Source organism: Rhincodon typus, chromosome 38, assembly GCF_021869965.1.
Source record: "Rhincodon typus isolate 14 chromosome 38, sRhiTyp1.1, whole genome shotgun sequence".
Classification (NCBI taxonomy): Eukaryota; Metazoa; Chordata; class Chondrichthyes; order Orectolobiformes; family Rhincodontidae; genus Rhincodon; species Rhincodon typus.
The window spans coordinates 12,967,587-12,990,102 of record NC_063369.1 but is presented as its reverse complement, the minus strand read 5'-3'; the positions used below and the strand labels follow the sequence as shown (position 1 = coordinate 12,990,102).

At 40.2% G+C, this 22,516-nt stretch overlaps 2 protein-coding genes across 2 annotated transcripts in view; one reads left to right on the top strand and one right to left on the bottom strand.

Annotated features, from left to right (window-relative positions):
* Window positions 1–685: 685 nt before the first annotated feature.
* LOC109933320 (volume-regulated anion channel subunit LRRC8C-like) lies at window positions 686–21,917 on the top strand. The gene is made up of 2 exons (XM_020532305.2): window positions 686–829; window positions 19,599–21,917. Exons 1-2 carry the CDS (start codon window positions 692–694, stop codon window positions 21,915–21,917), a joined length of 2,457 nt encoding a protein of 818 aa, XP_020387894.1. The 5' UTR covers window positions 686–691.
* LOC109933319 (A-kinase anchor protein 8-like) overlaps window positions 19,771–22,516 on the bottom strand; it is a 41,001-nt gene continuing 38,255 nt past the window's right edge. The window contains exon 14 of the mRNA XM_048617992.1: window positions 19,771–20,891. Within this exon, the coding sequence (XP_048473949.1) occupies window positions 20,887–20,891 (5 nt within the window). The 3' untranslated portion in view covers window positions 19,771–20,886. The remainder of the gene's footprint in view (window positions 20,892–22,516) is intronic.

The following is a 22,516-nucleotide window of genomic DNA, read 5'->3' as shown; positions in this document are numbered from 1 at the left end:
CACAAGAGACCTAGAATGAGGAGGAGCAGAGTGACATCAACCAACCAGATAGCTAGGCTTCTTTCTCTGGGAGTGGGCATTGTAATTCAAGAAGAGACAACCACGGAAAATTGGATGTGGACGACATTGTATGATACACTAAGAATTTAGAGATGAGGAAAGGGAAGATGCAATATATTTTTCAAACAAGGAGATTGATGATCCTGAAGAGTCTGATGAATGTTTTCTGCCATCTCGCTTACCTGCTTCCCTAGCTGAAGTTGCAAAGACCTCAAAGTGCAGTAAAAGGATGCTTCAGGATTTCACACTATGGCACAAAACTACAGAAAACATACTCAATGACATTAACAATACAACTAAGTATATCATGCTTGTAGCTCAAAATTCTGTTTAACGTAAATTTGTGGGCACATCCCTTTGAATTTGATTACTGTATTTTGAACTGAGTTTTGGGACGTAAGTCTTGATGGAAAGTGAAAACATTTGATTTGCAGCACAAATAATAGTATTTTTATTACATTTTAATGTAGCTGACTGTTTAAGAGCGCAATCATTACATGATATTTTGTTAAACCATGAATCTTTTGGGATCATTCCTTTAGCAATTTTAGGATTCTTCAAAAATAATAATCACATAACTAATTTCTACTGTGATCGTATCACTGTGTGGTTTCTTTTCATCTTCGTAGAAATGATTCCAGTGTCAGAATTATCATATTTTGGAGAACAAGACCCAGCATTCAAAATCCTGAAGCCCTGGTGGGATGTGTTTGCAGAATATCTGACACTTCTAATGGTTTTGGTCTCGATGTTTGGAGGAGCACTGCAGGTAAAATTATGAGAAAAAGGCTCTATGAGGGTATTTTTTCTCAATTGAATAATCTGCCCATCAGGTGGATGTAAAAATTCCTGTGGTACAGAAGAGCATAGAAGTCATCCACAATCTCCTAGCCAGTATTTATCCCTGAGTAAACAGGGAGGTAGATACAGGGGAGACGTCAGAGGTAGGTTCTTTACTCAGAGAGTGGTAGGGGCGTGGAATACATTGCTGGAGAGGGTAGTGGAGTTGGCCTCATTAGGGGCATTTAAGCGGCTATTAGATAGGCACATGGATGATAGTATAAGGTAGGGATAGATCGACCTTAGGTTTAGGGTAAAAGTTCGGCACAACATTGTGGGCTGAAGGGCCTGTACTGTGCTGTACTGTTCTATGTTCTGTGACAGATTATCAGGTCATTATCACATTTAGTGTAGGGGCTGCTGTGTTTCCCACATTACAAGAGGGTCCACACATCAAAAGGACTCAATTGGCAGTAAAACATTTTTGGGACCTCCAGTTTTTACGGAAAGCTCTCTATAAATGCAGTTTTGTTTAGACACAAATGGGTCACAAATGAGGAAAAGTGGTTTCTACTCCTGATCGCTATCCTGTGAGGGATCCATGTGCATGTTTATCCTTGGGCAAGGACAGACACTTTGACCTCCAAGTTTCCAAGGACAACTATTCTGCTAGCACACATTGTTCAGTTTCTTATATGAAGGACTATTTCAGCAAGTTATACGTATTCTCAGGACATGTCAAACATATTTAAAATTCACAGTATTACTTTTTTAAAAATGTTGAATTACTGTAGTCTTGTAGACAAAAATCATATCAAAATTGCATACAGTGAATAACTACAAAAACAACATGCAATACATAGCACCTTTAGTATAGAAAAGGAGGTTTGCAGAGGGATTATTAAAAAAGGCGTGGATGTTAACTCATGGTAGGAGACTTTGGAAAGGTGACTGGCGACCTGGGTTTCATAATAAGCTCTGAAATATTGCTTAAAGATTATAAGGAAAGAAGAAAGATTTCCAGACAGCAGGACTGAAGGTGCTGCAACTGGTGGGGAAAGGGACAAATAGTAAACAAGACATTTTTACCAGTTAAAATAAAAGCAAAATACTACAAGTGCTGCACGTCTGAAATTACTAGTTGGTGACTTTCTGTTATAAGAAAAATTAGATTTTTTTGCAAAAATATACTTCATTCATAAAAATATAAGAACATTAAAAAAAAGTTCAAACTGTACATTACAGAAAATACAATAAAAATATCACATTTCTCAGTTGATCATTTTGTGCTCTTGTGTGCCTCATTCCAAATGCAAAAGTGGAGTATTTACTAAATATGACAAGAACTACATACAGTTCAATGCAAGCATTCTGCTCCTGATATTCTACAGGTTAACAGCCCCTTGGAATGCCATGTGAAAAAGTCCTTAGACAGTGATCTTTCCCTATGACACCTTGGCATGGCTGTCCAGAGTGCCTCTCAGCATCTGGTCCTGGACCTTGGAATGTGCAAGTTTGCAACAGTCAGTCAAGGATAATCCTTTGCACTAAAATACCAACAAGTTTCAGCTAGGCCAAAGAGCATCTTTCACTGAGTAGATCGTCCAACAGCTACAGTTGATGTTTGTCTTGGCACACATCCCAAGGAACAGTCCATAGAACACAGAGCTGCCATGCGGAGCCGTTCAGGAAAAACCTCAACAGAAACCTCTCTCTCTCCAGATGCTTTTTTTTTGTAAAGACACATTCCTGAAGGAGATATGTGATGTCTCTTCACCACTGCAGCTCTCTCAAGTGCAGTTAATGATGGTGCACTGTCCAGGCATGCATGATTGATCTTATGGAGAGTGCCTTCTCACCACCAGCCAGGCTATGTCTTGATGCTTGTTAGAATGTTCTGTTGATTAGGCACTCTGTCAAATGATTTTGACAGTCTGCTTACTGAACCGTACAACAGAATCAACTGTCTCCTTTTCTAGGAGGGCCCTGAGGATGTTACATGCTGACCACTGCCTGATGGTCAAAGATGTTTCTCTGTACAAATGTTTCCATGAGTAAACTACTTGGAAGATTCCAAGGAAACATAGCCAGACCCATCCCTTGCAACACTAGGGCCAGACAGAACCTTGGTTCTGTAATGACACTTGTGTGCCTACACACAGCTTGATGCAACCACACACAAGAGATTTGTACATTGTGTCCTGCAGATATGATCCATCTTTGACCTTCAGATGAAATAGATATAGCTCAGGTGACTGCAGTACAGGGTGGGGAATGACGGAGGTTGAGGGGTGACCTGATAGAGGTCTATAAGATTATGAAGGGCACGGACAGAGTGGACAGTCAGAAACTTTTTCCCAGGGTGGAAGAGTCAGTTACTAGGGGGCATAGGTTTAAGGTGTGAGGAGCAAGGTTTAAAGGTGATGTACAAGGCAGGTTTTTTACACAGAGTGGTGGGTGCCTGGAACTCGCTGCCAGGGGAGGTAGTGGAAGCAGATACGACAGTGACATTTAAAGGGCGTCTTGACAAATACATGAATAGGATGGGAATAGAGGGATACGGTACCCAAAAGGGTAGAGGGTTTTAGTTGTGACGGGCAGATGTCGGTGCAGGCTTGGAGGGCCGAAGGGCCTGTTCTTGTGCTGTAATTTTCTTTTATTCTTTGTTCTAAATCCCATGACACCAGGTTATAGTCCAACAGGTTTATTTGAAAACACAGACTTTCGGAACCTTACTCCGTCATGTGCAACAACACTGAGAGCATCTCAAACCTGATGACGAAGAGAGTGGAAGTGGCACTCTGACCCAGTTTCTGGCTCATCTTAGTTGCACACTCCTAGTATTTAGTGCACGTCCCGGCCCCTTTGAATGATGCACCCAGGATCTTCTGAATCAGACCTATACTGTATGCATGTGAATGTACAGAATAAGGTAAATCAGAATAGTGAGTTACAAACATAGATTGCCATGTGCAAAAATGATGTTGTGCTGATAACAGAGACCTGGCTCAAGAAATATTCCTGGGTACAACATCCCTTCATAAAAGATAGAAAAGGAGGAGGTGTGCCTGTATTGGTTAAGGAGAGCATCGCATGCTGGAGAAAGAGGAGGCCCTCGTAGGTTCAAGGACAGAATGAATTTGACTACAGCTAAGGAATAAAAAAGGGTGCAATTACATTGTTCAGTGTTTTCTGTAGACGACCAACTAGTGGAAGGAGATAGAGGGAAAAATCTGCAGGGAAATTACATAACAGTGCAGTCACTTTAGTATAGTTGTAATGGGGTTCTTTAGCGCTATGCCAGTATTCAGATGATTAATGTAAATAGCAGTGTAAAGACTGAATATATTTTTAAACTGGAAAATGGTAAGTTGGACACTGCTGTGTTGCAGAAGATGAATGAGTTTTTCTTATAACTCAAAGGAAAAATGGAATTTTGTCAGGTTCACTTATTGGTTACATAAGGACATGTAACTTTTAGAGAAGATTTGATACTCTTGTGAGATAAAAGTACATTGGAATTTGGATTGAAAAAATAACAACAAAATCTTTTGGATAGTTAAGTTGCTTTTTGTTACAGAACTGAGAGAAGGGGCAGTTGTACTCAGACTTCCTAAAAGCTTGCATGCCAAGACAAGTCTCTCTCTTTCTTTCTCTCTTTCTGTCTGTGAATGGAAAAGAAATAGCACTCAGAGGTAGAAAGTAACTTCCAACACAAACAAAAAACTAAGTGACCAGCCACAAACGTGAGGATGGCAGCAGTCAAAAATAATGTGTTAAAATTGCCAGTGACCAAAGAACTCCACGGAAGTCGTCTTGTTCCAGTCTTGTGGTATGGACTTTTGATCCACAGAATTGATTCCTTTCCTCGTAAGTTTTCTACCCATGAAATTGCTGCACAATTGTCTTTTTTTTCTCTTTTTATGTATGAATGAATGCATTGGAATTTAAAGGTTGTGTGATCTTATTGGTAACCATGACCCAATGGCTAACAGTTGAAGCTCAACAAGCATGATAGGAACCTGTGCTAACTTCATGAAGACTTTGAGTCAGCTTGGTGTAAATCTGTAAGTGAAGCTAGACTGCTGACCAAAGCAAATACCCAGTGCTAACAATGGAAACAAATGTCTTGTATTTACACGACCCAGAACTATGAGGGTCTTGTGCAAGGGATACATGACATAAAACATTCTGGAAGAGTGGGAGAAAACATATAAAAGAAGGCACATCGAGATATCAAGAGTGACAATTCAACACCAGTTATTGAGAAGAGAAGACTCTGAGTTCAGAATTTAAAGAACAGATTCATCAGAATGAACCTGATCAGTTCAGCATGTATGGGTAGTACCTAGATTCCAGTCAAACAGTTAGATAGTGTATTGATTGTGTGCTTAGTAAAAAGTAAAGAGTTACTAATAAAGAGGAAGTTGTATTAGATTCTGATTTGGGCGTCTGTCCTTTATCTGTAATGAAATTCAAGATCCTAGTGGTAAAGGGGTCAATAGGTGGTACAGTTTAAGTTTTCATTATTAATCATTGATCCATTTTGCAAATAGTTTGATGATGAAACCAGGTGTGAGTTTCTTTAATCTTGGATATTGGTCAAAATTTCAAACATTACACCCTTGTTAAGGATAACCCGAGCAATTACGGGTGAGTCGTATAACTTTGGTGGTAGCTTCTAGTAACAATTAGTTGGGATAGAATTAAGTCACATAGCAAATATGGGTGATTAGGAAGGCTAACATAGATTTCTTAGGGAAAATCATGTGAAAGTAATTTCTAGAGTTTTGTGAAGAGGTTAGAGAGAGGCTTGTTGAGGGTGGTGCTGATGATGTGTACGTGGATTTCCAAAAGGTATTCAATAAAGTGCTATACAACAAGGGAAAAGTGATAGCTCATGAAAAACAAGGAACAGTAGCAATGTGGATACAAAATTGGCTCTGTAAAGGAAACAGAGAGTTAATAGATATTTTTCAGGCTGGAAGAAGATTTGTAGTGGAGTTCTCAAGGGATCTGTATTGGAACCATTGCTTTTCCTGATATCTATTAATGATCTCGATCTTGGAGTACAGTGGATAATTTTGAAGTTTGCGGATGATACAAAACTTGGAAGCATTGTAAACTGTGAGGAGGATGGTGTGGAACTTTAAAAGGACATAGATAAGAGAGATGGCAGATGTGGTTCATTGTGGAAAAGTGTGCAAATTTGGTGGAAAAACATGGAGAGACAATATAAAGTGAGGTATACAATTCTAAAGAGGATGCAGGAGCCAAGGGACCTGGACATCTATATACACAAGTAATTAAAAATAGAAGAACCAGATGGAGAGTTAATAAGGCATCAGTTCCCTGGGCTTGATTAATAGGGACATACAGTACAAGAGCAAGGAGGTTATGCTGAACTTGTGCACACACTAGTTACACCTCAACTGGAATATTGTCTAAGTTCTGAATGCAATGCTTAAGGGAGGATGAAGAAGAGATTTACAGAAGTAGTTCCGTGGATGAGAAATTTCAGCTAGAGATTGGAGAAATTGTGACTTTTCTTCTGGGAGAGCAGAAGGCTACTGGAAGATTTGATAGAGGTTTTCAAAATCATGAGAAGGCTGGACAAAGTACGTTGAGTGAAAGTTGCAGCTCGTAAAGGGATGAAGAACAAGGAGCACAGATTAAAAGTGATTTGCAAATGAAGCAACTCTGATAAACTGTTTTCACACAGCGAACAGTTCAAATGTAGAGTATTTTGCCTGGATGTGTGGTGGAACCAGGTTCAATCAAGGCATTGAAGAGAGTCGTTATAAAATTATTTGGATAGAGATAATGCATAAGGGTACAGGGGAAAATGCAATAAGTCATGATCACTCAGACAGCCAGTGTAGACATAATGGAAGAATGGCCTTCTCTTGTGCTAACTTATGGACCATAACATCGGATCCAACACCAACATCGTGGTTTACAGAGCTGTGGTGGTTTTCGCCCTCCTACATGGCTCTGAGATGTGGACTGACTATAGCAGACACCTCAAGCATCAGAGCAGTACCACCAATGCTGCCTGTTCAAGATCCTGTGAATCCGGTGTGAAGAAAGATGCACCAACACCAGCACCAGCATCCTTGACTAGGCCAACATCCCCAGCATCAAGGCAGTAATCTCCCTTGATCAGCTACAATGGGCTGAGAATGTCATCTGCATGACCGACATGAGACTCCCCAAGCAGGGGCTGTACTCCCAGCTTCAAAACAGCAGATGAGCTCCAGGTGGACAGAGGAAGGGCTTAGGTGATACCCTCAAGGCCTCATTAGCGAAGTGAAATATTCCCACAGAGACCTGAGAATCACTGACCCAAGACCATCGAAGGTTGAGGAGGAACATCTGGGAAGGCATTGAGCATCTTGAGACTTACCATTGGGCAAAACTGAAAGCCAGGTGAAAACAGCAAAAGGAGTGCACTGACACACCAATGTCCCACCCACCCCTTCCCATGACCACCTGCCGCAAGTGTAAGAGAGCTTGCGGTAGCTGTGTTGGTCTGTACAGCCTACTACAGACTCACCTCAGAGTGAAAGAGAGTCATCCTCGTCTATGAGGGACCGTCGATGATGATTATGGACTAGACAAAACCCTCTCAAAATATTCAGAGGATAGTCTAAACCCTAACGTTTTCTTATTTTAAAAGTAAATGTAAGGTGTTGTATTCCAGATGCAATTTGATTGGTCAAACTACCAGATTTAAAGCAAAACATGCTTTATTCATCCACTATAGTTTAAAATACAACAAAATAAAGAAGAAGAGATAGTAGGAACTGCAGATGCTGGAGAATCCGAGACAACAAGGTGCAGGGCTGGATGAACACAGCAGGCCAAGCAGCATCATAGGAGCACAGAGGCTGACGTTTCGGGCCTAGACCCTTCATCAGAAAAGGTTGGAATAACTTAATTCTATTGGAAAACTTAATGGAACAATAGATACAGTAACTATTGATAATTAACTGTTCCAATATAGTACCATCCCATAAACACACCCTAGGCAAAAGGCAAATTCAGAAAACAGACTGTCCCATGTGCACCTCCAGCAGTCCAGGAAGAAATCAAGAGAAAATTTTGAGAGTGTAGCAGCTGGGAGAGATTTACAGCGCATTCCAACCCTGCTGTAGCCTCAGCAGCAGCTGTTGAAAACTAAAAATTAGAAATTCTGGTTCTGTGAGAGCTTGACCACACCCATTCAGGCTGCTTCTATTGTTCCAACTTTTAAGGAAAACCCAAGGCCTTACAAGCTGTTTTCTCCAGTGGCTCTGGTAGACTGCTTAGCATCTCTACTTTAAAATTTCTTTCCAAAAAAAAGGGCAAAACATATCTCTCAAAGCCACAGTATCATCACATCTCCCAGCCCTTAAAAGAAAATGAACTATCAATGTCCAAAGATGGCTTTATTTTTAAAAAACCTTTAGTCCTACACTGTTAGCACACAATATATATACATTATGTTAACTCTAAGCATGCAAACATTCACTATTACTGTCGATTTCAGTCCGTTCTTTTTTCTTGCCACCAAGCTGCCTCTCACGAAACCTGAAATTATCTTCGCTCTTCTGATAAAGGTATCTGCCAGTATCCTTTGAGTAAGTCCAACTTCAAAACCTGACCAACTTGACCTTGTGGTAGTCCAAATGTAATCTGGTTTTGGCACCATTAGTATGGGTGAACTCTGTTTGTGCAACTCATGTCTTTGAGACTGCATTTAATCTCTTTTTGAACCTGTGCCAACTTTAGAGGGTTAAGTCTGTAAGGATGTTGCTTAATTGGAATAGCATTTCCTATCTCTACATCATGCACAATTATATTAGTACTTCCCAGCCTATTCCCAAATATTTCCCCATTTGATTGTAATAACTTGTTCAGGTCATTTCAGTTTTCCTCTGGAAGGTAACTCAGTATTTTATCCCAATTTTTGACAACTTTCTCATTGTTCAATGTAATTTCAGGAATGGCCAATTCAGAATCACCTGACCTTGGTTCTTCCCTCTGTGTTATAACAAGTAACACATTCTCCTTTTGCTTTCCTTCCCTAACAGAATCCTTTTTGAGCATATTCACATGTCACACTTTGTGAGATTTCTTCCTTATCAAAAAATTCACTTAACTCAATTTCCTTTTGATTTGATAAGGCTCATGAAACCTTGCTTTTAAAGATTCACCTACCATTGAAAGTAACACTAACACTTTGTCTCCACGAGCAAAATTGCTAATTTTTGATTTCTTGTCTATTTCCTGTTTCAACACATGCTGTGCTACTTTTAAACACTTGAACCAACTCACCCACTCTACTTAATCTTTCCCTAAAATTCGACACCCAGTCCAAATGTGTGGTCTCTGAACTCTGACTCACCGATTTCTCCGTAATTAATTTCAGTGGTCCTCTCACCTCATGTCCAAAAACTAATGGACTGAATTTGGTAGATTCATTTAGTGCATCCCTAACTGCAAAAAGTACAAATGGAATTCCTTTATCCTAATCCTTTGGATAGTCTTGACTATAAGCCCTCAACAGGTTTTTAAAGTTTGATGCCACCATTCTAATGCTCCCTGCCATTCTGGGTGGTACGCAGTGGATTTGAATTATTTTATTTCTAAGCTATCCATAACTTCCTTGAATAAGTTTGATGTAAAATTTGATGCTTGATCTGATTGTAAATCTATGGGTAAATCTATCTAGTAAAATTCCGAGTAACTCTTCTACAATCCTTTTAGCCATGATACTGCGAATTGGAATGGACTCTGAAACTCAACAAATACTGATGAAATTTCTGATGAAGGGTCTAGGCCCAAAACGTCAGCCTTCCTGCTCCTATGATGTTGCTTGGCCTGCTGTGTTCATCCAGCTCTACACCTTGTTATCTCTAATACTGATTCCCACTTTTTGTTTGGGTAGGATTCCTATGCAATCAGTTAAGACCTAAGTTCCTCAAATACAGGAATGGGTATTAAGGGTGCTGGTTTTATTGCTGCCTGAGATTTTCCAATTGCCTGACATGTATGGCATGTCCAGCAAAATTCAGCACATCCATATGCAGTCCAGGCCAATAAAAATGTTTTTGTATTTTGGCTTGAGTTTTCCTTACTCCCAAATGACCTCCTACTAGTAATCCATGTGTTACCTGCAACGCCTCCTTTCTGTAACCCACTAGTAATACAACTTGATGAACTGCCATTTCTCATCTGCTTAAATATGCGATGGTCTCCATTTCTCCATCAAGACTTTGTTTTTAAGATAGTAACATGCTGGGATACTCTCTGATTCTTCTTCTGTGTATGCTTTTTGACCCGACTGCTTTAGTTTTTCATCTTTCTGTTGTAATTCAGTTAATTTCTCTGAACTAAAAATATCCACTTTGTCCTCCACTTCTTGTTTTTTTTTTCTCAACCATTTGATCAAATATAGTCTCTGACAAATGAACTTCAACTTCCTTATCTTTGTTCTTTGATTTGTCCTCCTGCTTCTACCTGTGGCTTTGTGACCTTGTTACCACACAGTCAGGAAAAATCTCAGGATCTACTTCCTGTAACACCTCAGTGCCTGATTTTCTACTGGCTTTTAAACCACAGTCAGTATCACACTCCCCGTGATCCAGCTATAACATTACCAAGGATAAATGTATTCCTAGAACCAAGAATTTTCTCTATTACTCCTACCACCACTTTTCATCAGACTTTCCAATCTCACTTTATGTAACGGAACACTGCTCTTCTCACCATGAATTCCACATATTACCACCTTTTCTGGCAATAATCTTTCTGAATTACAAATCTCCTCATTTCTCACCATCAAAGATTGACTTGCTGCCATATCTCTTAAAATTTTAATTTCTTTACCTGCTCTTCCTGGCATATAGCAGTAAACCTTCCCCACGCAAGTAAGTTCTTTAAACAGTTCTGGCATTTTCTTCTCAACCAACCCCAGATCAACCTGTACATTCTGATGCAGCTTTTTAGCTTCCGTTGTCCTTTCCTTTACCACTTCAACGAAACAAAACTCACTGGCTTATCCTGTTTTCCTACATCCATCTTCCCAGTGCGTTCCCTAAACCACCAACACTGCGACTTCATGTGGCCTACTTTATTACAGTGAAAACACTTGAGCAATTTTACTTCTCTTTCCCCCTCATGGGTTTCCTTTTTACCCTGCGGTAAACAATCTTCACCAGCTTCAATGAGATCTCCTTCTCCCTTACCACCTGAGGATTTCTCTTTTCCCAAATTTCTATCCAGCCTCAGACTGAAATTGATGTTGGAAGCTAAACTTTGATTTATGAACAAAATCATATCATCTGCCATTTCTACTGCTAATCTTGCAATTTTAACTCTCTGCTCTTCCATATGAGTTCTCACTACTTCAGGAAGTGAATTTTTGAACTCTTGTAGACTTCTGGTTCTAGCTTATAAACACTTAAGATGGCAGTTTTCACCTTAGTGTAATCTCCAGATGTTGATTCAAATAACTCTTCAGCTCTACCCACCAACTTTGTTTGGATCAATAATACCCACATGGTCACCGGCCATTTCGTTTGTTTAGCTACTTTCTCAAATGAAATGAAAAAGGCTTGGATATATTTGAACAGATCCCCACCGGGCCTTTGGCTATGATGAGTTCATCGTCACTATCCTACTCACTAAGCCTAACTTCTACCTTCGCCTCCTCCCTTTTAAGTTGACTTGCCTGTCTAGTTGCTAACCTCTGAAGTTCAAACTCTCCCTTTCTGCTTTTACTCAGCTTTTAATCGTAATTCAGACCGTTTCATTTCCGTTTCATGTTCAAGCTGTTGCATTTTTAAGATAATGGCCTAGTGGTATTATGGCTGGACTGTTAATCCAGAGACTGTTCTGGGGACCCGGGTGCGAATCCTGCTGCAGCAGATGGTGGGATTTAAATTCAGTAAATATCTGGAATTAAAAATCTAAACGATGCCGGTGAATCCATTATTGATTGTCAGAGAAACCTATCTGGTTCACTAATATTCTTTAGGGAAGGAAACTGCCATTCTAAACTGGTCTGGCCTACATATGACTCCAGACCCAGAGCAATGTGGTTGACTCTTCACTGTCCTCTGGACAATTAGGAATGGGCAATAAATGCTGCCTAGCCAGCGATGCCCTCATCCCTTGAATGAATATAGGGAAAAAAAATTCCAAAGATTCTGACGGCATTCCTGGCAATTGTAAATGCTGTGCGATTACCACAACTATCTCCCCTTTCCCCTTTGATACAGGCAACCCCAACTCCAGTTTGTTTGCCAATTCTGAAAGCCTTGCCTGCTCACTTTCTGTAAAACTCTTTCACCTCCAGGAAACTCTTAGTGACTGAAAAAGGCACACCCTGGTTAAATCAACCGAATTTAATGCCCAAAATAAAAGACACTAACACTTACCACTCACTGCCTTTGAGTCCAATCATTCCAAACCCAACGTGGATTTAGAGATTTTGATCCCGACAAGAGCCCCCAATTTGTTACGGACCAGACCAAATCCCCTCAAAATATTCAGAAGATTGTCTAGACCCTAACTTTATCTTATTTAAAGGTAAATGCAAGGTGTTGCATTCCAGATGCAATTCGAATGGTCAAACTACTGGATTTAAAACACACTTTATTCATTCACTATAGTTAAAATGCAACAAAACAAAGAAGGAATTGGAATAACAACTCTATTCAAAAACTTAATAGAACAATAGATACAGTAACTGCTACTAATTAACTGTTCTAATATAGTACCATCCTGTAAACACATCTTTGTGTTTGATAAATTCAAATTCAGAAAACAAATCATCTCACACGCAACTCCAGCAGCCGAGGAGGTAAAAAAATTCAAGAGAAAATTATGGGAGCGTAGCAGCGGGGAGAGATTTTCGGCAGCTTCCAACCATGCTGAGACTTCAGCAACAACTGCTGAAAGCTATAAACTAAAAATCCTGGTTATGTGAGAGCTTGACCACACCCATTCAGGCTGCTTCTGTTGTTCCAACTTTTTTGAAAAACCCCAAGGCCCCATTTCTGACAAAGGGTCCTGACCCGAAATGTCAGCTTTCCTGCTTCTCTTATGCAGCCTGGCCTGCTGTGTTCCTCCAGCTCCACACTGTGTTATCTCAAGACCTCACAAGCTGTTTACTCTAGTGGCTCTGGCTGTCTGCTTAATGTGTCTGTCTTAAAACCTCTCTTCAAAAAAGAAGACAAAATACACCTCTTAAAGTTATAGTATTGTCACAGCTGTAACAAGTCTGTGATTTCCATTGATATGTTCCAGTTCTTTTTCCACTGTATTTTAAACTAATAATCTCCTTTTACTTTATACATCAATTAAAATTTTATGTTATTGAATGTTTTTATATACAGCAATGAAATTTGCCTTTGTCTATCATCTTTCTACACTGAAGATCATTGGGATGACATAATGCGAGTATATCATTGTACTTGGTTTGCAATGCCTCAGAGAGCTAAAGGAAGCATTCTGCTTCAATTTGGTTTAGTAGGGAAGACAAAGAAACAAAGGAGTTTTATTCCAATTATGTCACAGTATTCAAAAATCAGAATTATTCCTTTACTTCTCTGCTTAGTTCTCCTTGTGCTCTAGAATGCAAGTTTCCTTTAACTGTGAGGTTTGAGACTGTTTTAAATGTGGTAGCTAAACTTTTACATCCAGCAGTATCTGATTGTTTCCTGGATAACTGTTGTTAAGAATAAATCAGGAATCATCTCCACTTAGAGAGCTGATGTGTAGGTCACATGGTTCCGATGGCTCACAAACAAGCCTCAATAGACGTGGAAGGATTGCTTAGTGTGAGGCAAGGTATATATTATATCAAGAAGACTCTCATGTTCTTAAACCTACAAAAACAATCTGTACAGTTGGTTCTGATATAACGAGATAATTCCGTTCTCGTGCGATCTTGCGTTATAAGAAAATTGTGCAGTAGCCGTGCCATTTAAACTAACGGGGCTGGAATTACGTTATAGCCAATACAGGTGAGGAAAGTTTGCGTTCCACAAATAGCGGTCTACATTCTTTAATCGCATTAAAGCCAATTTGTGTTGAAGAAACACGTTATATCAGAACCAACTGTAATTTGTAAGATTTAGATCAGTGTTTACAGATTACATAACAAGAACCCATTGACTCCATCTATACTTCCCACTGCTTCAGGAAAGCAACCTACATTATTAAAGACCCCTCCCATCCCAGTTATACTCTCTTCCACCCTCTTCCATCCAGCAGAAGATATAAAAGCTTGACTACACGTATGAATAGATTCAAGAACAGCTGCTTCCTGATATTATCAGACTTTTAAACAGACCTCTCAAATATAAATTCTGATCTCTCTCCCTGCACTTTCTCTGTAACACTGTATTTTGCACTCTGTTCTGCTACCTTGATGCACTTTGTATGGTACGGTCTGCGAGAATAGCACACAAAACGACACTTTTCACAGTACATGTGACAACAATAAATCAATCAATCAATCAAGAAAGCTACACCATAGATGCTTCACATATATTACATAATTGGACATACGAGCCATGAAATATGAGCATTCCTCAGATACTGAAGCAGTCCATGTCCAAATTCAGCAAGACCTGGACAATATCCAGCCTTGGGCTGACAATTAGCAAGTAACATTGATGTCACACAAGCGTTAGGCAATGACCGTCTCCAATACGAGGAATTTAACTAGCAAAGCTTGATAGTCTCAGGGGTAACCATCACTGACTGCTCCACGGTCAACATCCTGGGAGTTGCTATTGAATTGACCGGAAACTGAACTAGAGTAGTCATATAAATGTTGTGATGACAAGAGCAGGTCAGAGGCTAGGAATCCTACAGTTAGTAGCTCCCTCCTGACTCTCAAGGCCTGTCCACCATCCACAAGGCAGAAGTCAGGAGTGTGACTGAATACTCCCCACTGGATGAGTGCAGCTCCAATAATACTCGAGAAGCTTGACACCATCCAGGACAAAGCAGTTGGCTTAATTGGTACCACATCAACAAACATTCCCTCCACTACCAACGCTCAGTAGCAGCAGTACATGCCAAATCCAAGATAGACCACAGAAATTCACCAAGATACTTTAGAAAACACCTTCCAAACCTACAACAATTATGATCTAGAATGACAAAGTGCAGCTAGGTTAGAATTTATTTTGCATCACTAGTTGCCCTTCAGACATTGGTGGTGAGCTGCCATCTTGAATCACTGCAGTCCCTTTGATGTTAAAAGACCCACAACAAAGTGCAGGAGAGAGTTCTAGGATTTTGACCCAATGACACTGAAAAATTGCAGATATATTGGGGTTGGTTAACTCAGTTGGCTTGACAGTCAGTTAGCAATGCAGAGTAACACCAACAGTGCGGGTTCAAACCCCAGACCTGTTGAGGTTACCTATTCTTACCTGCCCCCTACCTGCGGTGTGGTGACCCTCAGGTTAAACCACCACCAGTTGTTTCTCTCTAATGAGAGAGCAGTCCTATGGTCTGCTTGTCTATCATTTGTTACTTATGCTGGTTATCATGCAAGTAATCCTTTTTTGTGGCTTTAGTAGATTGACACTTCAGTTTTATTTATGCCTTCATGCACTCCATGTTGAACCAGGTTTGATCTCCCAACTTAATGGTAATGGTAATGGTAGAGATAGGATATGCAGAGTAACGTGGTTGCACATTGTGTTGGAGCAGAATTCTGCTGCAGTTCGTAGACCGTAGTGCCTTGTGGATGCCTGGATTATTGGATTATTGGATTACTGAATCTCTTCTAAGTCTATTCGATTTAATCATTGAATCCCGAGAATGCAGAAAGAGGGTAGTTCAGCCAACTGAGTCTGCACCAACCCTCTGAAGAATATCCCACCCAAACACAGCACCCTACCCTCTCCTGTTACCCTGCATTTACCAAGGCTAACCCACTTTGCTTGCAATCTAGCATCGCCAATCCAGCTAACCTGCACATCTTTACACTGTGGGAGGAAAACCAGAGCACCCAGTGTAAATCCACGCAGATACAGAGAGAACATGCAAACTCCACACAGACAGCGACCCAAGGCTGGAATCAAACCCAGGTCCCTGATGCTGTGAGGCACTAACCACTATGCCACCCATGGCATTTAGCCTGTGCCCATTTAGCATGATGATAGTGCAACACAAAATAGTGGGGGGTACTCTTATTGTGAAGATGGGGCTTTGTCTACTGAACGATGGTCGTTTCCAATACTCATATGGACAAACGCATCTGCAATAGGGAGATTAGTGAGAATGAGGTCAAGTATGTTTTTTCTTCTTGTTGGTCCTTTTACCATCTGCCATAGAACCACTTAAACAGCCACATCCTTTCAGACTTGACCAGCTTGGTCAGTAGTGGCGCTGCCAAACAACTCTTGGAGATAGGTATTATAGTCCCCAACCAGTGTAGATTCTGCACTCTTGCCTCTCTCATTGCTTCCTCCAAGTGGTGTTTAACATCGGGAAGTACTGATTCATCAGGAGATGGGTGGGCAGGATGTGGTCAGTATAAGGCTTCCAAGCCCCCGCCTATGAGATGTCATGGCGTTTGCAGTCAGTGTTGAGGACTTCCAGGTCAACTCTCTCCTGAGTATTCAACTGTGCCACCGCCGCTGCTGGGAACATGCTGTTTTTGGGACAGGACATGGTGAAGGTTTTGTGTGAGACATTGTGTATATCATATCTTTCCATGCATATGGCTACATCAGACTTGACTATGCTATCACATGTTCTGATGTTTCTATCCATTGTCTCTTTACATTTTCATCAATTTCCATTTTCTATCATGTTTATTTCTTTCGCATGCCATGTATTCCATGATTTCCAGATATCCTGTGGCTGATATTTTTCTAGAAAATCCTGGCTCATGTTTATACCAGTATTTCTTAGTACGTTCAGTCTACTTGTGGATAAAACTTTTCGGGGCAGGGCGGTGGACATTGTTCCCGTTGGACTATGCTAGATACTACTGTCAATTGATTTTTTAATTCATTCATGGGATGAGGGCATTACTGACTAGGCCATCATTTATTGCCTATCCCTAATTGCACAGAGGGCAGTTAAGTATCAACCACATTGTGTGTTGGTCCGGAGTCACATGTAGGCCAGACCAGTTAAGGATGGTCCTTCCCTAAAGGACCTTAGTGAACCAGATGGGCTTTTTCCGACAGTCGGCCACGGAGTCATGGTCATTATTGGATTCCTAATTCCAGATTCATATTGAATTCAAATTCCATCATCTGCCGTGGTGGGATTCGAACCTGAGTTACCACAACATTACCCTGTATCTCTGCATTAACAATCCAGTGATAATACCACTAAGGCCGTTGCCTCCCCTTCCAACACAGTTGTATCAAACATCATCCTGTAATTGTTTGTTAGTATGGGCAACTACTAATCCACTCACTTGTCCTTTTTCTATTGGAAGGCAGTCTTCTTCATGTTATTCCTAACCCAGCCTCCCTGATCTTTCTTTTTAAGTATCTTAATTTGTTGAATCACTGTCTGTCTTTTTACCCAGATTGTTTCTACATAAGAGGCCTGTGTTAAAGCATCCTATCACCTCTTGATGTCTTTTGCTCACATTTGGGCAGTTTAATATGTCCTCATTTGCTGTTTGCAGAGTTTCTAGCCAAATGCAGGAATTCAGACATTAAGTTTCCCTCCTCTTCTTTTCCAAGTTAGAACATTTACACATTACTTCCCATCCATCAATCCTCGTCCTCCACCCTTAGCATGTGTGCTTTGTCTTTTCTAGCCACAATAATTACAATAAACAGTCACGTTCACACCCATTCCCCGAGGCCACTCTCCAAATGTTGCCTTGATCTTCTTTGTTGTTCTGTATGGTCAGATCAGTAGACCATAAAGTCAATGCTCACTTTATATTGATGATGACTTTTGGCTGCTTGGCACCAATTTTTGTTGGCAGTCTATCACAAGTTTAAGTGGAGCATCTATTAATGATCTGTGAGCAAAAATTGTGAAGTGGTTATTTTTTGTGACTTTTCAACTGACTGGTGGTGAACCATTTAGGCCTCCTTTACCAGAATCTGGAGTAAGGACATAGATTTCTGAAGAAGGGACCAGGCCTGAAACGTCAGCTTTCCTGCTCCTCTGATGCTGCTTGGCCTGCTGTGTTCATCCAGCTGTACACTTTGTTATCTCAGATTCTCCAGCGTCTGCAGTTCCTACTATCTCTAAGTACATAGTGGGGCTGGCTTATCCACAACTTCGTAAGGTTCCATCTGCTTGGGTTCAAAGGCATGCTTCCTTCTTAAATAGTTTAAGACTATCACCACATTTCCCATCTGATACTCAAAAAGCTGAGCCTTTTGATTAATATTTTTCATCTACAGTTGGCTTTTCTTAACATGCCAGGCTACAAATTCAGTCGTCCTGTGAACGTGTTCTCCCATTAACTTTAGCCATCTGTGGTTGGATATCTGTTGTAAGAGTAAGGTGAACGATGGAGTGAGGAGGTGGCAGGCATCCTCATTAGCTATCTCATTTCAACTAGTGAAGTAAAATACCTGTAATTGATCGTGTGACCATTAGTTACAAATAATATATTAATCCAACGTGCTGGATAATCTGCATTGTTTTCAGGGTTTGATTTTCCTGTTCCACCATTCCTTATGATTGTGGTTAATCATAAGGAATTTTATGGCACAGAAGGAGACCATTCGTCCAACCGTGTCCCGACCTCTACCCGATGAACGGTATGACTTATTGTCATCCCCGTGCCTTTTCCCCAAACCGTTACAGATTATTTGAATACAAACAATCACCTCATGCCCTCAAGTGCCTTATTTAAACCTGCGTCCACTACATTTCCAGGAGTGCATTACAGACTGAAATCATCTTCTGTGAGCAAAGGTATTTTCTCATATCCCATTTTCTACATTTAAATCTGTACCTTCTTGTTCTTGATGTACATCTTACACATGATTTGCATAAATTGTTGGAGATGTAAGAAATATTCCAAATAAAATATGACTCCTGGTTTCTATCTATATGAATTAGTGTTCTATGTGCACAGAATACTTCACAGAATATCAGTTTTGGAGCTGTGAGGGCCAGACACTATTTATAGACTAAGAATACTGTAATGAGAGGGGCCTATAAAATCTACCAGAATGTATGTTCATGGCCTATTTGGCAGGATATGGTTTTTCAGCCCGCATGGAATGAATGCTGTTCTTCAGGCTGGAGAAACAAAAAAATTACTGATTTCTCAAATACATTATCACAGTCAAGGTATAGGACATGATAGTTTCTCCAGCCATCTAGAAGGAAACAAAACAGTAAAACTGCTGAGTGATGTATACTGTTTCAACTTGTTTTGTGTACCTCAGAACAGTGCTCCCATATGACCAGTACATTCATTTCCAAGTATACTTTTATTTTACTGTGTTTCTCCTCTGGGCAAGTTGATCTTTGCTGAAAATGTCCTCTTACTGCATAATAATACAGTATTTTAGATAATTTGCTCCTCTGTGGCTGGAGTAATACAGATAAAACAAAATCTAGGGGTGAGAGTGACATCCTTGTCAAAGTAAGTAAATTGGAGCCATGAAGTCAGAACGGGAAAAGATTAGCCCTCCTGGTATCATGCATTGAAAGTAAAATGGAGCAGGACACGATCTACAAAGTGACTATTTAATTGATCTGGCTTAATTAATTAGTTAATAAATGTTCAATCTGTTATTTCTCAGGTATCAAATGAGCAGATTCTGTGTATCCCGGTTCCAGAGGGTCTCTCCATTCAAGAGCGCCAGTGGAACCACTCTGTTTTGGAGGAGCTCAACTTTAGTGTGTTTGCTACTGGATTCCAGACTGGCCTAGATGTCCAGCAATATTACCTTATCAATCAGTGGTGCTATGATAATGCAGTCATATGGTTTTCCAAATATTTCCCTTATCTGGTACTTCTGCATTCTCTAATATTTCTAATCAGTAGCAACTTTTGGTTCAAATTTCCTGGCACAAGTTCAAAGATAGAACATTTTATAACTGTGCTTGGGAAATGCCTAGACTCTCCATGGACCACCAAAGCGCTGTCAGAAACAGTGTATGAGGAGTCTACCCCCAGAATACCTATAGTCTCAGAATCAAATATAGATCAATCGCTATCTTCTATTAATAGTCCAATGAAAGTTGATTCTTCTGAGTCATTGTCACAAGAAATGGCTTTCAGTAATGACGTCCATAAAGCGGATAAAGTTTCTCTTTTATCCAAAAGTTCCTCGCAAGTTTTGAAAGCTGCTGGTGGTATAATGGTGGACAATTCCTCGGTGAAAATTTTGGATAAAAAAGAAGGCGAACAGGCGAAATCATTGTTTGAAAAGGTGAAGAAGTTCCGCCTCCACACAGAAGAGGGAGACATTCTCTATACAATGTACTTGAATCAGACCATTGTCCGAGCTGTACAAAGCGTTGTTATCCTTGTCTACATCAGCATTTTCATCCCTCAAATGTGTAATAATATCCACTGTGTTGATGCACTGCACATCACAGGGTTCACTGACTTCTTCTGCATTCATGGTTTATGGAGGATGTTTCGAATGTTATCCTTAGTGTATATAACTGCAATTGTCTTATACAGTTGCACTTGTCTGTATACACTACACTGGATACTCTATTACAAATTGAAAGAGTATTCATTTGAAAATGTGAGGGTTGAGACTGAGATGGATGATATTCCTGATGTAAGAAATGATTTTGCATTCTTGCTTCATCTTATCGATCAGTACGACAAACTTTATGCCCGGAAGTTTGCCGTGTTTCTGTCAGATGTGAGTGAGAACAAACTTCTTCAGCTCAATTTGAATCATGAGTGGAGTCAGGAGCGGCTAAAACAGCGTCTCTTCACAAACATTGAGAACAAAGTTGAGATGCATCTCTTCATGATGCCTGGAATTCCAATCCAGGTTTATGACCTTACTGAGATTGAGGTATTAAAGCTGGAACTCATCAAAGGTGTTGCCATTTCTGCGGCCATCTCTAACCTGAAAATGATGAAAGAAATGTGGTTATACAATTGTTCAGTTAAGGTGGAAAGGCAGGCACTTTTATTCTTGAAGGAGAATTTGATAACTTTACGTGTACGATTTGGTATTGCTGATGAAATACCTCCGTGGATATTCACCCTGAAAAGTTTGCGTGAGCTCTATATTGAAGGGCAACTGCAAACAGACAGCAAAATCTCCACAGCTCTGCAAATGTTTCGTGAGCTACCTAAGATAGACACTTTGCATCTGAAAACTAACATAACCAAGCTGCCAGCTGCAATTTTAGACATGGCACCTCACCTTCTATGTCTGATAATCCACAACGAGGGTGTAAAAATAACATCTCTTGCAAACATTAAGAAGCTCTTCTGCCTGACTCTGTTGAGGCTGCTCCATTGTAATTTGGAAAGAATTCCTAGTGCCATCTTCAGCTTAACCAACTTACAGGAACTGGATCTCAAAGACAACAACCTAAGTTCAACAGAGGAGCTTGCCAGTTGCCAAAACCTTCGAAAACTCATCTGTCTCAGGTTATGGCATAACAACATCACTTCAATTCCTGTTCACATTGCCAAAATTGCTAAACTTGAAATGCTTTATCTCAATAAGAACAAGATTGAATTCCTGCCTCCAAGTCTGTTTAAACTTACAAAGCTACTCTTCCTGGATGTATCGCACAATCACATCTCCAAGATCCCTCCTGACATAGACCAGCTCGTAGAGCTGCAGCATTTTGCTATAGAATGCAATAAGGTGACTGAAGTACCAGAAAACCTTTTCTCTTGCACCAAGCTTCGTGTGCTGAACATCTCACATAACAACTTAACTTACCTCTCTCCTTCTATCGGATGTCTCCGGCAACTACAATTTCTGGACATTAAAGTCAACAAACTGGATAAACTTCCAGTTGAATTGGGACAATGTGTTTCTCTTCGCAAAAACCAATTGATTGTAGAAGATGACATTTTTAAAACCCTACCTCTGGAAGTTAGGGAGCAGATTACAAATACCACATCAAGCTAAATATTAATCGTATCAAACCTAGATGTGGCTAAAAGTTGGTTCCATGGTATGTTTCACTTAATAGGATGATGATGTTTTACACAGATACAGCATCACTGCCCTAATGCAGTTCCACTTCATAACAGCAAGATCATTTGACTCAATTTTCGTATTAGCAATAATTCAGACATTTGAGGTAAAGTTTACACCAGGACAATATAGTGGTCCAATACACTGACACTATAAAGCATTGGTTATCATGTGAGTTTGACAACCATGCTTACAATGGAAGGTGTGGAATGGGAACGTATCTTTAGTTAACAAAAAAGCAGAACGGGAAAATCAAAACCACCCCCCCAACTTCAAAGAAGCCAACTTTGCTTCAGTATTGTTTCCCAAACAGGAACAGCTCCTTGCTATGGAAATTGAGAACATTATTTTCCAATTTTATTTGTTTATCTTCCAATAGTGACCAGCTCAATAGAAAGTTGTCTGTACTTGATTCCAACTGAAGGAGCAGCTTGAGGTTGTTAGTGCCCTGATATATTGCACCATAGGGGTGATGAGATGTGCATTAATGGCTGTAGTTTTCTGATGTAATCTAGACATTGCTGACCTAA